At 63.7% G+C, this 17,078-nt stretch overlaps 3 protein-coding genes across 3 annotated transcripts; 2 read left to right on the forward strand and 1 right to left on the reverse strand.

The window, feature by feature from the left end:
- Positions 1-2,247: 2,247 nt before the first annotated feature.
- On the reverse strand, positions 2,248-2,976 carry NPB (neuropeptide B). The gene is made up of 2 exons (XM_084298754.1): positions 2,664-2,976; positions 2,248-2,423 (listed from the first exon to the last, which is right to left on the reverse strand). Exons 1-2 carry the CDS (start codon positions 2,895-2,897, stop codon positions 2,295-2,297), a joined length of 363 nt encoding a protein of 120 aa, XP_084154880.1. The 5' UTR covers positions 2,898-2,976; the 3' UTR covers positions 2,248-2,294.
- A 394-nt stretch (positions 2,977-3,370) lies between these two features.
- Positions 3,371-8,274, forward strand: ALYREF (Aly/REF export factor). Its single transcript, XM_084298753.1, is given in 8 exon segments — positions 3,371-3,553; positions 3,555-3,674; positions 3,676-3,927; positions 4,226-4,357; positions 6,497-6,644; positions 6,740-6,803; positions 6,969-7,146; positions 8,003-8,274. Coding segments are annotated over 8 exon segments (1,071 nt in total). The 5' UTR covers positions 3,371-3,391; the 3' UTR covers positions 8,018-8,274.
- Positions 8,275-8,455: 181 nt separating this feature from the next.
- ARHGDIA (Rho GDP dissociation inhibitor alpha) lies at positions 8,456-15,897 on the forward strand. The gene is made up of 6 exons (XM_084298726.1): positions 8,456-8,568; positions 12,301-12,510; positions 12,730-12,813; positions 13,411-13,487; positions 13,669-13,732; positions 14,182-15,897. Exons 2-6 carry the CDS (start codon positions 12,321-12,323, stop codon positions 14,379-14,381), a joined length of 615 nt encoding a protein of 204 aa, XP_084154852.1. The 5' UTR covers positions 8,456-8,568; positions 12,301-12,320; the 3' UTR covers positions 14,382-15,897.
- The last annotated feature ends 1,181 nt before the right edge of the window (positions 15,898-17,078 follow it).

Below are 17,078 nucleotides of genomic sequence, written 5' to 3' on the forward strand. Positions count from 1 at the left end.
GGGCCTAGCTGGTGACGTGGGGACAAGGATGGGGGTGGCTGCTTTCTGTGGGGCCAGGCCAGCCCCGGCTGCTGGGGCCTGTCCAGCTCCTGTGCAGGCTGCTCCCCCGGGGCTGTCCCCTGCTGCTCTCCAGCTGGGGCTTTTCTCTTCCTGACTGGAGGTGGCCACCGCTGCCACTTGCTGTCAGAGTGGAGGCCAGGTTATTGCTGGCTGAGATCCTCCGCGGCCCTCATGGTCCGTGGGGCCAGGCTGAGCCAACAGCACAAAGAGCCCCGCTGTGGCGAGTCCCCCCAGAAACTGAAGGGAGTTTGTCATTAAAAACAAACAACTCCACACGGTGACAAACCTACCCCGAGCTGAGCATTTGCGTGTAAATGAGCTGCCTCTGGGACCAAAACAAGTGCTGTTGTTATTAAAAAATGACTAAACAATTTAATTTGCGTTCTCAACACTTGTGTGCCTGCCTGCTGGTGTAACTGTTCTGCCTGGAAATTTCAGCTTCACTTGTGCAGATGAGTGAGCGGTGCGTGGTGGAGCTGCCATTCTGCATGTCCTCACTGCTGTTTCTGAGCAGAAAACTTTTGCATATTTCTTACTTCAAGTGCCTTTGGGCCCTTTTCCTTCCAACCTTGCGTTCGCTGACATCTTGTGAGTCCCGGAGGGCAAAAATGAATGGGGAGTTAAACCAGGGAAATAAATTGCATGAATTTCAAGTTTGTGACTCAGTTCTCTCTCCTCCTTTCTCTCTCCTTCTTTTACCAAGCACAGACAAGACTGGCTGCTGCACTAATCCTGAGGAGGCCTCCCCTGCAATGTGCAGTAAGTGTCTGACAGTTCTCTCATGGGAATTAATTTGCTGGCACATTTGAATCAGGCTCGCTAAATCTTACAAGATCAATGGTGACCCTGGTGCAGGAGGGCAGCAGCTCTGGCCCTCACCCTGGGCTGGAGCTGCAGTGCCCAGGACTGCCCCTGCCTCGGGGGGACGTGGTGGTGTGGGCAGCCTTCATCTGGGCAGAGCTCGGGGCCACCTGTGGCAGCTTCAAACAAAGGGGACACCTCTACAGGGAGGGGCTGCTCCTGCCCGCAGCTCCCAGAGGACTCAGCCTTGCGTCCTGCCCAGGCGACACTCGGGGACTGGGGGCTGCGCTCCTCCTGTTGCCCGGGGCAGGCAGGGTCCCTGCGAGGCTGGGCTGGGGCTGCACTCGCTGGTGGTTTGCCAGGGCTTTGGTGGTGCTGCACCGGGGTTCTGCTGCCAGAGCACAGCCTGGGTGCCCTGGGGCTGGGCAGCATCTGGGGATGGGCACAGCAGGGCCCTCTGGGGGGATGGCAGGACAGCGATGCCCTGGCTGCAGCAGTTCACCCAGCAAAACGAGTCAGGTTCTGCTGCTCCCTGCAGCTCAGGCTCTATCACCCCGTCACTGCTGCAGGCACCGTGCCTTGCAGCCACAGCTGACGGGCATTCACACAGCCCTCGGGAGCGTGGGGCCATCTGTGAGTTTCCAGCAGGGTGGTGATTGCTGGTTGTGATCCACAAGTGATTTTTCCACCTGGGTTTGAGCAGCCACAGGCACCTGGGGAATGCCAGCCCTGGCCCTCAGAGGCAGCAGGGCTGCAGGTCGCTCAGTGCTCAGCCCCAGCTGCTCCCACGCACACCCAGCTGGGCTGTCCTCATCCTCTGAGTCCGCAGCATCGCCAGTGCCCTGTGCAGGTTGTCCTGGCCCAGCCCAAGTCCCTCCCAGGCCTTGCTTGGCCTGATCTGGGCAGCCCTCTCAGCCCCAGACAAGGCTCCTGAAGGGTTCAGGGATCCAGACCCTGGGGTGCGAGGTGGGGGGCTCAGCAGTGATGTGGGGATCTGCCTCCCCTGCAGCAGCTGTTTGCAGATGATACAGAAGTGATGCTTGGAGCTGTTCTGGGCATGGAACCCCCCCCCATGCCTGTCCCACAGACCTCAGGGCCCCTCTTCCCAACTAAGTCAGGTGCTGTTCCAGCACCTGGTGCTCCATTTCGATGGGTTCCCTCTCCCTGGGCTGTCCCCTCATCCTGAGCCCAGCGATGGGGCCCCAGGCTTGGCTCTGTCCCCCTGCCCACAGCACCAGTAAGCCTCTCACCCCACGCCAGCTCTGCTTCCCTGGATCTACGCCCAGCGGGGCAGCCCCTGTGTGCCCCAGACCCCAGTACGTTTCCTCCACCCCTGCCGGGGCTTTCAGCAGCACCTCCCTTCCCCGCAAGGACAGACGAGATCACTCCAGTCCAAGTGCATTTATTGTTGCTGCGGAGCCACCGGTGCTGGCTCAGGCATCCACGCACTCCCTGGGGTCCAGGGACAAGGTCACGTCTGCTTTGCACTGGAGAGTGCCGGGGACTCCCAGCAGCGCCTGGCAGCTCCGCGGTTCGGGGGCGACATCCATCACGCACGGTGCCTGCGGGGGAGACCATCAACAGGACCGGGGGCCCCAGGACACGGTGCTGCCGGGGGAGCCGGGCTGCCCCAGTGCCCCGGAGCCCTGCGGGCAGCTGAGATCCTGCTCCTGCTGCTTGCTGGAGCGCGGGGTCCCGGTGCCCACAGCCGGGCAGCCCCAGCAGACCCCGTGCCCAGCACCCCTCGGGGAGCAGCCCCGGTGCCCCCTGTGCCCAGAGCCCCCGGCAGCCCCGGTACTCACCGCGGTGTGGGGCAGCACGGGGGGCCGGGCCGAGCCGGGCGGCAGCGCTCCGGGATGGCGCTCGGCGGTGTCGGAGCGGCGGATGTAGGGCGAGCGGCGGAGCCCGGACAGCAGCCCCGAGGCTCTGCCCACCGAGTAGAGGCGGGGCCCGGCCGCCTGCCGGTACCAGGGCACGGCGGGGCGGCAGAGGCAGAGCAGCGCCAGCGCCAGCCCCAGGCAGCGGGCTGCGCGCATGGTGCCGGCGGGACCGCAGCGCTGCGGGGCGCCGCCGCCGCCGCTTTATAGCCCGACGGGGGGCGCCGCGCCCGCCCCCTCCCCGCCTTGGCCCGGCCCGGCCCCCCGGGCGGCGCAGCCCGCGGCAAGGAGCCGCTCGCCCCCGCCCGCCCTCCCTCCACCCCCCCCCCCCCCCCCCCCGGCTCCCCCCGCGCACGAGGGCGGCGAGCGGCGGCCGCGCGCTTACCGGGGGCGGCGCCGGTCACTCCTTGAACTTCCACTCCTGGCGGCACATGGGGCAGTGCTGCTGCACCTGCTGCGAGTGCAGCCACTTGAGGATGCAGTGCATGTGGAAGCAATGCGAGCACTGCCCCCACACCAGCGGGCAGTCGTCCCCGGGCACTTTGCCTGCGGCGCGGACACGGCGTCAGCCCCGGCCCGGCCCCGGTTCCCCCCCCCCGGTTCCGCCCCGCCCGGCCCCGCGCTCACAGTCGGGGCAGCAGCCGTTGAAGGCCATGCGGCAGATGCCGCAGTTTTCGTCGTTCGCCACCCACAGCCACGAGGCGACCCCGTGCCAGCTCCGCACCCGCACCCGCATCGCGCCGCCGGAAGCCCCGCCCCGCGCCCCCCTCCCGCGCCGCCGGAAGTCCCCCCCGCGCCCGCCCCGCGCCGCCGGAAGTCCCGCCCGCCCGCCCCGCGGAGCCCGGCACGCACGCGCGCGCGGCGCCGCGCCTTCCCCCCGCCGGCCCCGCCCCTTCCGCTTCCGGCGGCGGCGCAGCGCGGCCGGAAGTGCGGGCCCCGGAGCGGAGCCGCCATCATGGCCGACAAGATGGACATGTCCCTGGACGACATCATCAAGCTCAACCGCAGCCAGCGCGGCGCCGGGCGGGGCGGCGGCCGGGGCGGCCGGGGCCGGGGCGGCGCCACCCGCGGGGGCGGGCCCGGCCGGGGCGGCGTGGGAGCCGGGCGAGCGGGCGGCGGCGGCCCCGTGCGGAACCGGCCGGTGATGGCCAGGGGCGGCGGCAGGAACCGGCCCGCGCCCTACAGCCGGGTACGGCCGGGGGCGCCGGGCGGGGGGAGGGGGGAGCCGCCGCCGCCGTTGCTGCTGCTGCCCGCGGGCCGGCGGCGTCCCGGGGAAACGGAAACGGGAACGGAACGGGAAAGGAACGGGCCGGGCCTGGGCAGGGGGCGGCGGCGCGGGGGCAGCCTCGGGACGGGGCCGCGCGGGCGGCGGCCGGGCGGGGGCGGGGGCGGGGGGCGGAGGGGGCCGGGCCGGGCCGGGCCCTTTGTGCGCTGCCGGCGGGCGGCGGGGCCCGGCGGCGCTCAGCGAGGTGCCGGTGTCGTTGCAGCCGAAGCAGCTCCCCGAGAAGTGGCAGCACGACCTCTTCGACAGCGGCTTCGGCGCGGGGGCCGGCGTGGAGACCGGCGGGAAGCTGCTCGTCTCCAACCTCGACTTCGGCGTCTCGGACGCGGACATCCAGGTAGGGGCCCGGGGGCGGCCGCGACGCGCGCGCGGGGGCCGTCGGGGGGGGGGTTTCATTCATCGCCCCGCGGCCGGGGGCAGGGGGCGGCGGCGGGAGCCACCCCGGCCCCGGTGCCTGCTGGGGTCGGGCAGGGGGAACTCCGTCCCGGGCGGCCCCACGGCCCCGCCTGGTTTTGTGCCGCGGGTGTTTGGGGGCAGCTCCGGCCGTGGCTTCGAGGTGCCTGCGGCTCTGAACGGCCGCGGTGCTGTGCAGAGCTGTGGTTAATCCCCTTGTAAATGGCTCTGCTGCGGTGCGTGGGGGAAGATGCTGCTGGGTGGCTCAGTCCTCCTGTGACTGCAGAGGTTAGAACGGGCCCTGTAAGCTCTCAAGGTCCGTGTAACTCCAGCAGTTCAGTAACTGGATGCGGGCATCCGTTTGCTCTGTTTGTGTAGGACCTCTTTGCGTGGCTTCTATTTTAAAGTCACATCTTGTTAAGTGCCAAGGTTTTCCTGTAGACGCGTCAACCAGTGACACTGAGGAGACTGATTTGTGAGGGAGAGCCTGCTTCCTTGTGCTGCAACTTCTTTAATTACTTTATCTGTTTTGCAGTAGCTAAATTTCCTAGCCCCGTTACTGGTCCCAGTTATATCGCTCGTTTGAGCAGTGCCTTGGGTAAGAACCTGCCAGGCTCTTTGCTCGGGCGTGCGGTACGGTTCGTCCCTGAGCTGGTTGGGATGGGCTGGGGCTGAGGGCACAGCACTTCCGTGCTTTCTGCATCTGTTAATTTATTCCAGTTTTTCCACATGCTGATCTGTCCGTGTCGGGAGAATTGGAAGCAAGGTTTTTTAGGTCACCCAATTACCGGGTGATGTGCTTAAAACGCTTCTTTTTCTCACGTAAGTTTGGGATTGGTTTAAGTAAGTTTCCCGTTTGTTGTAGTCAGGCAGATCTGTAGTCAGTAAGAAAGCAGATCTGTGAAGTCTCCTGGGTTTGCTGCGTAAAGTCGCATCAAGTGCCATGCAGTTTGTCAAGTCACAGCAGTGTAACGAGCCCACGTGCTCTGCAGGACAGTTGCGTTTTGCCTCTTCCACTGTTGGCTTGGGCTGCAGGAGTGGACGAATTTCCACGAGGGTCTTACACAGCAGCAGAGCTGATGGATGTGTTTGCACCTTGCTCTTTCCACCCATCCGTAACGTCGCGCTGCCTGAGATGCGCTGCCTGTTCTCTTTGTTTCTGTGCTGATGGTGTCAGCAACGTGGCAGCACAGCTCAGCGAGCGCTGGCAGGAGGGCACTGGAAGGAGCCTCGCGTGCGCCTTGCTCGGTGCTGCGGCTCAGGAGGAGCTGGTGGTCCCGTGGCGCAGCGAGAGGGGTCGCAGCGTCTCCTCCCGTGCTGCACTGCGTTCTGAGAGCTTATTTTGGGTGCTGTGATGGTGCTCGTGTCCGGTAAACAAATGCGAGGGAGGAGCTCGCCGTCGACGTTGCCTGAAGTGCTGCTGGCTGGCGAAAAGAAAGAATATTTATAGTGCTCTTCTCAAATGCTTGGGTAGTGGTTCTGAGACGGCAGAGCCGTGTCTGGGCTCTGCAGCACGCAACGCAAAAGGTGGCGTGCGGTGCCCACCAGGGACACCCTGCGGTTCTGCTGTGGGTTTGGAGCTTTGGAAGCACGGGGCGTAGCAGGACCCCGCAGTGTGATGATGTATCCCTAGGTGATGTACTAAACGTAGGACCTGTGAAACAAACCAGGTGGCTCTGTGCATTCTTAGAGATCATTCTTCCTTAGAGAAATGGGTTAGGGTCTGGATAATTCCTAAAATAGTGACTCTGTAGATTCAGGCTTTACAAAAAGGCTTGTGGTGTCCCTGGGAAAAGAAACAGGCCAGCGTCCCTTGAGGCTGTGCTGTTGACACCCTACGTGCGCCCTGCGAGTGGTGAATAAGGAGTCCTGTTTGGTTTTGCCACTGATGGCTCCTTTCTGAAACTCTTCTCGTATCCCAAGTTCCCATCTGCCATGGCTGCTTTCTCTGAGTTGCCACGGAAGCTCGGGAAGCCCGTGTAAATCCTGACAGCAAGTGGGGAGGTCTGCCTCTGCTGCGTCGTGGCTGTTCAGCGTTTGCAGCGCTAATGGAAGCGTGCTCTCTTCTCTCTCTGTTTCTCAGGAACTCTTTGCAGAGTTTGGGACCTTGAAGAAGGCGGCAGTGCACTATGACAGATCTGGCCGCAGCCTAGGGACAGCAGACGTGCATTTTGAGAGGAAGGCAGATGCTCTGAAAGCTATGAAGCAGTACAATGGAGTCCCCTTGGATGGTGAGTCCGCGCGGCTGTTTGAGGCGTTTCCCTGCCTGGCTGGAGGGATCTGCCTTGCCATCGTGCTCCCAAGCTAACCGGCTGCTTTTCCCCAGGGCGCCCCATGAACATACAGCTGGTTACGTCACAGATCGACACACAGAGGAGACCGGCACAGAGGTGAGGGGCGGCACTGCCACGTGCAGGAGTCGCTGTGTGGGTCAGCGCGGGGAGCGAGCTGCCTCCCTCTGCGGGAAGCATGGATTCGTCTCCCGTGCTGCAAACTCTGGGTGCCTGTGTGGGTACCCAGAACGCGCTGTAACGGGTCCTTTTTCAAAATCGCAGTGTAAACAGAGGTGGCATGACCAGAAACCGTGGTGGTTCAGGATTTGGTGGTGGAGGAGGCAACAGGCGAGGTAGTCGTGGCGGGAGCAGAGGAAGAGGCAGAGGAGCTGGGAGAACTTCCAAACAGCAGCTCTCTGCAGAAGAACTAGATGCACAGCTGGATGCTTACAATGCCAGGGTAAGTGCTGGCTGTGCGCAGGTTCCCTGCGGCATCTCCAAGTGGGCACTGGCAGCCCAGGGCTGGCTGCAAGGAGAAATCATCTTTCAGCTTACTGGGCTGAAATAGTTTCCGTCCAAAGCTGAGCATTGCCCTGTTCCTCTAGTTACCTTAGGTCTCCAGAATTACTGCTGCTCATAAGAAACGGGCCCTTTCCAGCATCTCCAGACTTGTTAGGGGCTGTGTAGGCCAGGCTCGTTTGTAGCCAAAACAGCTGGGATGAGCAATAGCTGTGTAACAATGCCCAGAGAGATAGTGGGCTGGAAAAATGAAAAACAAAAGGAAAAAAAGTGAAGGAACCACCTTGGATGCTGAGAGAGATAAAAGCGATGCTGGTCACAGCGTGCAGGTCCCTAACGCAGAACAAGATGAACAGAGCAACGCACCTTGTGTCATTTGGAAAGAGCCCCGATGTTGTACCACAGCAGGGTTAAAATCTCGATAGAGAATCAAGGTTAAACGTGCACCCGGTGTGCTCTGAACCGTGCTGTCTGCGCTGAGGGAAGGGAACATGGTTGGGGCAGTGGCACAGATGGAGTGAGCTGAATTCCAGAGTTCCAGAGAACATTGGCACAGAGCCGTGTTCTGGAGCAGTGTTCTCTGGAACCCGGGATGCTTCGATATCATCTGAGAAAGATTTGGGTGGAGGAGGAGGACGGGGAATGCAGGGAGTGTGCCTGAGCTCCAGGGGTGGCAGGCTGGCCCCAGCTGGGAGGTGTCGTGCAGTGGGGGGGTGATGCTGGGGGGGGGGGTAATGCTGGGGGGTGCTGATGCCGGGCGGTGACGGCTCTTCTCTCCCCTCTCTCCTCTCTTGCAGATGGACACCAGCTAAAGCGGCGGGCGCGGCGCGGCGCACGGGGGGGCTGCGGCCGCCCGGCTCCGTGGTGCCGCGGGAGGGCCGCGGCCGGCCCCGAGGACGGGATCGTTTTCCTTTTGGTTGGGATAGGTTTTAACCTCGTGTAAAGGTTTTTTTTAATGCCGAAGCAGACCCGTTTTGTACCGAGTTATTTTGGGATACATTTTACTGGTTGCCTGCCGGCCGGGGGGGCTTTTTCACCTCGGCCGTAATAAACTAGAACCGTGTCTAGAGCCCTGCTGCCTGCCGCGCCCCGCGCGCCTTTCCCGCGCCCGCGCCCCAAGCCCCGCCCCCCTCCGGGCCCCGCCCCCTTCCTGTGCCCCGCCCGCTCGGCGGGCCCCGCCCCTCATCGCGCGCGCGCACGGCCCGGGCCAATGGGCGCGCCGCTGCCGGGCCGGAAGCGAGGCGTGGGCCCCGCCCGCGCGTAACGGGAAGTGACGGGCGTGGCCCGGAAGTGCGGAGGTGCGCGGGCGGCTGGGCGGATCCCGGCGGCGGTGTCAGCGCGGCGCGGAGCGCGAGCAGGGCCGGTACGGGGCGGGGGGGCGGGGGGAGCCGGGACGGGCGGGGGCGGGGGAGCGGGGCGGGGGGCGCGGGGCCGGGTCCCACCCGCTGCGGCCCGGCCGGGCCCCGCCGCTCGGCGCCGCGCGAACGGGAGCGGCCGGGGGGGGGGGGCCCGGCCCCGAGCGCCCTCAAACGACCTTCGGGGGGGGGAGGGGCGGCGCCTCCGCTCCCGGGGAGCTCCCGCGGCCCCCGCCCGGCCCCGCCCGGCCGGGAGCGCCCCGCGGGCAGGGCGCCGCTGACGGGAGGAAGCCGCGTCCCGGGGCCGGGCCCTGTGGCGGGGGCAGCCGCGGGCCCCGCCCCGCCCCGGCTGCAGGAAGGGGCCGAGCGGCGGGGCTCCCGCGGGGTCCCGGCGGGTTCCGCGCACCGGGCCCCGCTCCTGGCTGGGGGAAGGGCCCCGCGCTGCGGCCGGGCGGGTGCCGGGTCCGGCCCGCGGCGCTGCGGCCCCGTGCCCGGGGGCCGTGCCGAGGGAGCTGCAGCGGTGCTGAGCGGAGCCCGTCCCGCCCGGGGCTGCGCGGGGCGGGGCTCAGCGGGGGGCTGCGGGGGCCTCCCGGACCTGGTGCGCTACGGGAGCGTGCGGGGCTCAGCGCTTCCCTGCCGCGGACACACAGGCAGACGGCCGGCACCTCGCGGGGGGCTGCGAGCCTCCCCTGTGAGCCAGCGCTGCCCCGAGCTGGTGCCGGGGCTCAGCCTCGGGCGAGGCGAGAGCTCGGCGGGGCCTCGTGCGGGGAGGCAGCGCCGGTGCCTGAGGTCCCCTGGGCCCAGCCCCGCCGTCACCTGTTCCCTGGGCTCCCACACACGCGGGGCGACAGCACGGCCCCGCTGGTGGCCGCACTGGGGGCTTCCTGTGCCCGCAGCCTGTGCAGCCCCGCAGGGAGCTGGGTCGGCGAGCTGAGCTGGGGGAAGGCAACCCCGCAGAAATGGTCGTGGGCTGGACCGGGTCCCTGGGGGTTGCGGGGTGGCTGCGCGGCCTTCCTGTGCCCATGGGGAACGGGGCAAGGGTGGGGGCTGCCGGAATCGGCCCCGCCGTGGCTGCCTTGTGGACATCCGAAACAATTCGCTGACCCACAGAGGCTCTGAGCAGCTCCTGCTGCTGCTGCCCCGGGGTCTCAGTTCCAGCCCGGGCAGAAGTCGCAGTTTTTCGTTTTCTGTCCGGAAACGGAGTGACTTCCCGGGCAGTTTCTCGCTGCAGCAGCAGGTGGGGCTCTCGCGTTCGCTGCTGCTGGCTCCTGGGCGCTGCACGAAAAATACCCAGAAAATCCAGGAGGAACTGCAGGCGCGCGGCTGTCAGACGGGGGGAAGTGCTTCGGTGGCTGCTGGGGGCGCTTGGCCCCGCATCCTGCTGTCACCAGCCCCGCGGCTCTGCCTTGCCTGGCGCTGCGACGGCTGCTCTGGCACGCGCCTGGGGAAGAGCCGCTTTGCTGACTGGAGCAGCAACAAACGCTCTGTCCTGGAAGCCTGAAGGGCGAGGTTGGGGCCCCCAAAAAGGTTCAGGCGCCACCGGGAGCCTCCTTCCTTCCTCTCTGGCCCAGGGCGCGGGAAGTGGCCACGTGCCAGGAGGAGGCGCCCGAGAGGAGCTGCCGCGGGGGGGCTCTGTGCCTGCCCCACGGGGGGCTCTGTGCCTGCTCGGGCCCTGCTGCCAGCAGGCCGGGTGCCGGAGGCACAGTGATGTTTTTCCAGTGCTTGCTGGCAGAGCTGGGTCCTGGCTCAAGCTGCTGCCTGGAATTCCGCTCGTCCTTTCCGGGGGTTTGTGTCGGCCGGGAGAGCCGTTTGTTAACGCTGCCGGGGGGGTGCCGGGGCCCAGAACTCGGCTCCCAGCAGTCGGCAGCGCCCGGGCGCTGTGCAGCGAGCTCCCGGCCTGGCCCCGCTGCGCCGATGCCTGCGGCTGCTGCCTGCTGAGCTCCTGCGGCCCGGGAGCTGTCTGACAGCCGCTGCAGGTGCTCGCCGGCCCGGTGCTGAGGAGTTCTGCCTCTGCCTCTGCCCAGCCCGGGAGCTGAAGGCAGCGTGTGCCTGGGGGTGCTGCTGGAGCAAGCACACGGCTCCTGGCTCATCTCATGTGGGCACGGCTGGGCCTTGCACCACGCCTTAGGGAAGGCTCAGCCTTAGGGACCTCGGGAGTCACCCGCAGTTCTTCGGGGCTCTCGCTGGAACCCAGCCGCTGCCGTTCCCTGGGGGCTGCGGGCATTGGAGGAGGTCCCGGAGCTCCTCAGCTGGGGGGGGGCAGCCTGGGGGCGATGCCTGGCTTGGAGCTGAGGCACAGGGCAAAGTAAGGGGCTAAAGTAGGGGAACAAATGCTTGAGGGAGTGATTGCTGAACACTTCTGGGAGCCTTCAAGGCTGGAGCTTTTTTGGACAGGAGCCCAAAGGAAGTGGCTGGGTTTGATAAGGATTTACCCGGGTGAAATCCAGGCAGTTCACGCACAGTGTGAGCTGAGTGGCCTTTTGAGTACAGATTTCCGTGACATCCCGTGCCAGGCACTGGGGAGCCCCTGCAGGGGGGCCGGTTTGTTGTGAGCTGAGGGGTGGGCGCAGGCTGCTGGGGCTCAGGGGCGCGGAGGTGTGAGGGGCACAGCTCCCCCCACAGACCCAGAGCCCCCAGAACGATCTCGAACCCTCACACCTTCCCCACCCCGAGCCCAGGGGTAACCTTTGGTCACGTTTAACACCCAGCAGCAGCAGGAACGCTTCATCGTACCAGCCGGCTGCCCAGAGAGGCGGGCCAGTCTCCATGGGGGGAGCACGGCCGGCCCGGGATGGCTCCGGAGCCGTTCCCAGGTTTGGCTGCGGGCGAGAAGAGCCCCGGCTGCACCTCCCGCTCCTGGGGGCTCCAGGCCAGGGGCTCTGTGGCTGGGCTCGGCCCCCCTGCCCCTGCCCTCCCTTCTCTGCCCCACACGTTCGCTGGCGGGGCTGGAGATGTGCGCGGTGCCATCCGAGCTGGCAGCCTGGCAGAACGCTCCTCATATTTATGGACAAAGGCGAGGAGCCGCTGCCAGGCCCCTGCAGGGCTGGGCGTGTCGCTGTGCCCCGAGCGGGGTGAGGAACGGCAGCGCTGGGGGATCCTCTCCTGGTCGGGAGGCACCGTGGGAGAAGCGGAGCAGCTGAGCTGCGTGCTGCTGGCAGTCACCTCTCAGACGGGAAGAGAAAGGTGCTTGGCTGACCTGGTGCAACCTGTGCAGCACGCTGCGGGCGGAGACCTGGCTCTTCTTTAACGAGTCGGCATTTCTTGAGGAAGGGAGAGCAGCCGGGGGCTGCTGGCGCTTGGACCAGTGGTGCGCAGAGCCCTGGTCTCGGCTGGAGCCGTATTGGAGAGAGGCAGAACTGGGCTGGGTTTGCTCTGGGCCTGGGTTTATCATAAGGGAAAGCTTTGCCCGGGTGTTCTTGTGGAGGAGTCGTGTTTCCTATGGCCTGGGGTATTTATTTGCCTGTTGCAGTTTATGAACACAATGCAGAGGCCGATGTTTCTCTTTTGCGTGGGCTGAACGTGAGACCTGAGCTACCGGAGGAATCTGCCCAGGCTGCGGGGTATTGGCGCTTGGCAGGGATGTGTCCCCCCAGGGACAGCCTGAGCAGGGCCCCAGCGTGAGAGGGAGCCCGTGGAGTAACGGGGCCGTGCTGGGCAGGCTCTGTGTGCTGCCGGGCTGTGCCGCTCGGGAAGGAGCCGGTGCTGATGGGAAGCTGCAGTTTCACTTCTCCTCCCTTCAGTGTAAGTCGCGTGTGTGAGGATGGCAGAGCAGGAGCCAACGGCAGAGCAGCTGGCCCAGATTGCAGCTGAGAACGAGGAGGACGAGCACTCCGTCAACTATAAGCCACCTGCCCAGAAGAGCATCCAGGAGATCCAGGAGCTGGACAAGGACGATGAGAGCCTGCGCAAGTACAAGGAGGCGCTGCTTGGTGCCGTCACCGTGACTGCGGGTGAGCCCTGGGACGCTCTGTTCCCCTGGAGCAGGGCGCGGGGACGGAGGGGTTCCTCCTGCCTTGAGGGGGAGATGCTCAGGGAGAGACTGGGCTGGGCAGAACACAGCAAGGACCCCCTGCTTCTGTTCTTGCTTTTTCTAAAACTGCCTTGGGAGGAACGATGTGTTGGTTGGTGTGAGGGGTGGGTGTTTGAGAGCCTCTTTCTTTGTCTTCTAGACCCTAATGCTCCAAACGTGGTGGTGACCAAACTGACGTTGGTCTGTGCTACTGCTCCCGGCCCTCTGGAGCTGGACCTGACAGGTGAGCTGGGAACCAGAATCGGCCCTTCCAGGTCAAAGCTGCTTTAACGTGGGGCCTTCCAGAAGCTGCTGCCAAGGCACCGGTGGCGCGGTGGGCGAGCCCTCCTGCCCCTTCGCTGGGTGCAGAGCCACTGCCCCGGCCACAGAGGATTCTCCGCTCCAAGCCCCGCTCCTTGTGTCTGAGCTCCCCTGTCTGAGCAGCGGCCTTTTGCTTCCGCTCCACTGCCTGCCCTGGCGTTGTAGATGTGCGAGCTGCCAGACGGGGGAGCCGGCTGTCCTCCAGCACAGCGACGCTGATGGCAGCTTCGAGATGGTGACAGCTTTGGGGCAGACATTACAAAGCGACGCCCGTGAATGACCCGCGTTGCTGCCTGCAGTTCCCTTTCGTAGGGCGTTGCTTCCCCACCTCAGGTAGCACGAGCAGTGTAACAAGTTGAGTCCTGAAACACAAAATAAAAGGATAAACTGCGAGCTGTGTGTGCAGTAGGGGTCCAGTCCCCAGCTGCTGCACATCCTGTCCTGATCACCTCTTGCAACTTAAATCCATCCCAGAGCATGATAGAAAGGGACCCCGAATCACCATCTCCCTTCTTTGCAGGTGACCTGGAGAGTTACAAGAAGCAGGCGTTTGTGCTGAAGGAGGGTGTGGAATACCGGATAAAAATCTCCTTTAGGGTAAGAATTCAGATCTGAAAAGTGAACAGCACTGAACTTGGGAGCATCTGACTACTGCAATCCCAGCACAGGGCGTGCTTGGGCCCCAAAACGAGTGGGATGGAGCAAATAGGCCACTGTGGGTGGGGCAGGCAGTGTGTGGAAAAGATCTGTCTTCAACGGCCTTTGCTTGTCTCTGCAGGTTAACAGGGAGATTGTGTCAGGGCTGAAGTACATTCAGCACACGTTCCGGAAAGGAGTGAAAAGTAAGTGCCTCGTTGTGGCTCGGGTACTGCTTCGTGTGAGGCTCCCAGCGCTTTCCACTGCTGTGGCGGGGGCTTGCCTGCTGCCCCAGCTGCTCGCGATGGGAGGAGGCAGACTCTAGTGGGAAGCACGGCCACGTCTGTGCCGCTTGGCCAGTGGCAGCGTGTGAAGGCTCCCAGGCCTGCGCTGGGGTGGCAGCCTGTGGTCCTGGAGCCCAGAGGTGGTCAGATCAATTGTGTGCGGACAGCGGTACTGCTGGGGGGAGGCACTGCCTGCAGGGCTGCTCCTGGAGCGAATGGTGCTGCGAATTGTGGGTGACAGTTCGTGTTCTTACAGAGGCCTTTACAGTTTGTGAATTGTAGGAGTAAGAGACCCTTCATTTGCTTTCATTTGCCCCGAATGCAGGGGAGGCTCTTAAGTAGCTTCCCTACATTCCTTCTTTTTCTCCTAGTTGACAAGACTGAGTACATGGTTGGGAGCTATGGCCCCCGAGCAGAGGAGTACGAGTTCCTGACCCCCATGGAAGAAGCCCCCAAGGGCATGCTGGCCCGGGGCAGCTACAACATCAAATCCAAATTCACAGATGATGATAAGACTGACCACCTGTCCTGGGAGTGGAACCTGACCATCAAGAAGGATTGGAAGGACTAGCCCTTCCCAAAGCCAATCCCCAGAGAGCGTGAATCAGACAGTGGCTACCGTAGAAATCCCTCCCTGTACCAAAGTGCTGACATTGGAACCCTCTTACCTTCCATCCCCTGTTAAATTTGACCAGAGCGCTCGGTTTTGTAATGTGCCCCCTCCCCAGAGAATCACTGAATCCGTTGACCAAACCCTGCTGTCTGCATCTGATCTCCAGCTGCTCGTCCCAGGGCCGCGCTGTTCCAGCACAGGTGGGAGCGTTCGCTCCCCTGCCAGGCGCTTCGCTGCTTCTCACCTTCCTCTGTTCTGGTTGGTGCTGAAGGGGAGACTCCTGCACTCGGTGTGGGATCCTGTGCTTAGCTCTCCTGTGCACAGCTCAGGGCAGCTACTGCCTCCAAGTAGCTGAAGAACCTTGATGCCAGGCAGCTATTTGAATCTATTTGTTGGCTAAAATCATGTCCAGCCTGCCCCTTCCCCACAGTCAGTGTCCCGAGGACGCTGGCACCTTCATTTGTGGATGTTCCCTGTAACCATGATGCCTTAATGTGTAACACGTATCCTCTAGGGAGGGGGCCCTGCCCTTGTTACACTTTTTAAATGCCACCCGCCCTCCCCCTGTTTGTTGGCATGGCACTCAGCTTGGTCACGCCCCTCCTGGGTATTAGGAAAGATTCACAACTTCCTGCTTTGCTGCTGGTCCATTCCTCACCCGAGACTGGACATCTCCGGAGAGGAGGGCATTGTGACACCCCGGGTGACATCCCGCCCCTTCCCCAGGCCACCCTCCCAGTGCCCGGAGCTGGCCTGGCAGAGCCCTGTCCCTGTTTGTCTCCGGACTCTCTGGGCAGCCCTGGTACCTCCAGAGGCACAGAGGGGGTTGCAAGGCAGGTGGGTGCGGGAGTCACCAGTGGTGCCATCACCTCAGACTTACTGCAGCCAGAGGAGCTGCAAAGCACTGAAATACCAGGACAGCACCTGCCCTCCCGGCTGTTTTGGGCTGAGGATGGACTAGTCTGTTTCTGCAGCTGCTCTCCTGATGCGATCAACAAAGAGCTTGCAAAGGACAAGTATTCAGAAGCGGTTAATGCCTTATGTATCTGTTCTGCCTTTAAAATCTGTGCCTGGCCTGTCAGTATTTATTGCCTTGACACTCGACTCCGTGCCCCGAGCCCACAGCAGACCCCTGCAGCACTCCAGCCTGCCTCTCGGGGCTGCGCTGACACGGCACTTGGGGCGATGGGGGCCTCTGGGGCCCACGAGTCCCTGACGGCAGGCATGTTCCAGCTCCGCAGCCCTCTTATTTGGATCTTCCCACGTTGAGGTTGTATTAGAACTGGGACCAAGTACATGTGGCTTTCTCATAGCTACGTCTTTGCCTCTAACTCTCCCTCGCCCTGCCCCTAGAGAGATTTTTGTTAATTTGATTTGGTGCATATTGTCTGTAAATCCTAGACCCGGGTTAACAGGTTTGGAATCATCGTCTGCTTCTCCTTTTATGACAGTTAAATAAAATCTTTGAACTGACTGCCTGCTGTCCCTTCTGGGTCTGTTCTGGGTCTTTGTGGGAAGTGGCAGAACTGCTATCCCAGAGCCAATTCCTGCAAACAGCCGTGGTGGGGAGAAGAGCAGAATCCTTGGATTGCCTGTGTTGTGCAGCAGCACTTTGGGGAAGTCCTTGCCAGAGGAGAACAGGCAGGAAGCCCAGGCTGCCGCATCCTTTGCTGCTCTCAGGGGTTTGTGTTTAAGATCTGTACATTGCTGCTCGCTCTGTTCTTTATGGCCTGCGGTATGAGGGGTGAGAAGGGGAAAGAGGGAAAACGGCGGGTGTGAGGCAGTGAGGGGACGCCTCCTGCCAGCTGAGAGCAGCAGATTCTGAGCCCTGGCCTGCCTGCAGCAGCGAGGTGATTCCTGTGCAGGGGAAGGGGGGAAGCTGGAGGGACAGCAGAACCCGGGGGAGGTGATGTGTGGTGAGAGCCTGGGGGGTTACGGAGCACGCGGCGTTTGTGCTGTGGGTAAGGAACTTCACGGGGGAACTGGGAAACACTGAAAGGAATCCACAGCACTGCAGAAGCCTTAGAGATGGCTCAGCCCTGCTCCTGCGCTCAAGGACTCGCAACGGGAAGTGAGAGCTCCAGACACGAGAGGGAAACGATGGTGCTGAGAGCCAGGGCCGCTTCTGGCCCCGGAAAGCTGCCAGGGCTGCCTGAGGCTGCAGCGGGAGGAGACGTCACTCGGAGCCCAAAGGAAAGTGCCAGGACCCAGCGACAGCAGGGCAGGAGCCACCTGCAGCCGGGGGGGAAGTGCTGCCGGCACCCTCACGGCCTGCGCCTGCCTCACGCCTCGCTTCTGCCTCATCCCCCCCGGCTGAGCCCAGCCGGGCGCTGCGGCCGCCTCCCCCCGTGCAGCGGGGCCCGAGGGGCAGCGCCGCAGGCACCCAGGCGTCACCCTCCCGGTGTCGGTTAGCGCCAGCCCAGATGTGCCGATAAAACGAACAAAGGCTCCTTGTGGCGGCCCCCAACAGCCGCTCTGCGGGCAGTTACTGTCAGGGCCGGCTCCTGTCTGATGCAATCTCCGGCTCTTTGGCAAGTTTTCCCAAACGGCCGACGTTGGCGTTGCTGCCAGATGGGTCCTGCGGTGGGGGTGGCGGGGGGTGAGGTCGGGGGGCTGCCGGGGGCTGCCGTGGCTCAGCGGTCACCGCCCAGCTCC

The sequence above is a fragment of the Netta rufina genome (genome assembly GCF_964035555.1).
Source record: "Netta rufina genome assembly, chromosome: 19".
Taxonomy (NCBI): Eukaryota; Metazoa; Chordata; class Aves; order Anseriformes; family Anatidae; genus Netta; species Netta rufina.

What these genes read in the sequence shown, in the direction of transcription:
- NPB (XM_084298754.1), bottom strand. Translation starts at nt 2,897, where the DNA reads ATGCGCGCAGCCCGCTGCCTGGGGCTGGCGCTGGCGCTGCTCTGCCTC. An exon ending in CCGTGCTGCCCCACACCGCG is followed by an intron (nt 2,424 to 2,663) that starts GTGAGTACCGGG and finishes TCTCCCCCGCAG; the next exon opens with GCACCGTGCGTGATGGATGT.
- ARHGDIA (XM_084298726.1), top strand. Translation starts at nt 12,321, where the DNA reads ATGGCAGAGCAGGAGCCAACGGCAGAGCAGCTGGCCCAGATTGCAGCT. An exon ending in TCTGGAGCTGGACCTGACAG is followed by an intron (nt 12,814 to 13,410) that starts GTGAGCTGGGAA and finishes CCTTCTTTGCAG; the next exon opens with GTGACCTGGAGAGTTACAAG. An exon ending in GTTCCGGAAAGGAGTGAAAA is followed by an intron (nt 13,733 to 14,181) that starts GTAAGTGCCTCG and finishes TTTTTCTCCTAG; the next exon opens with TTGACAAGACTGAGTACATG.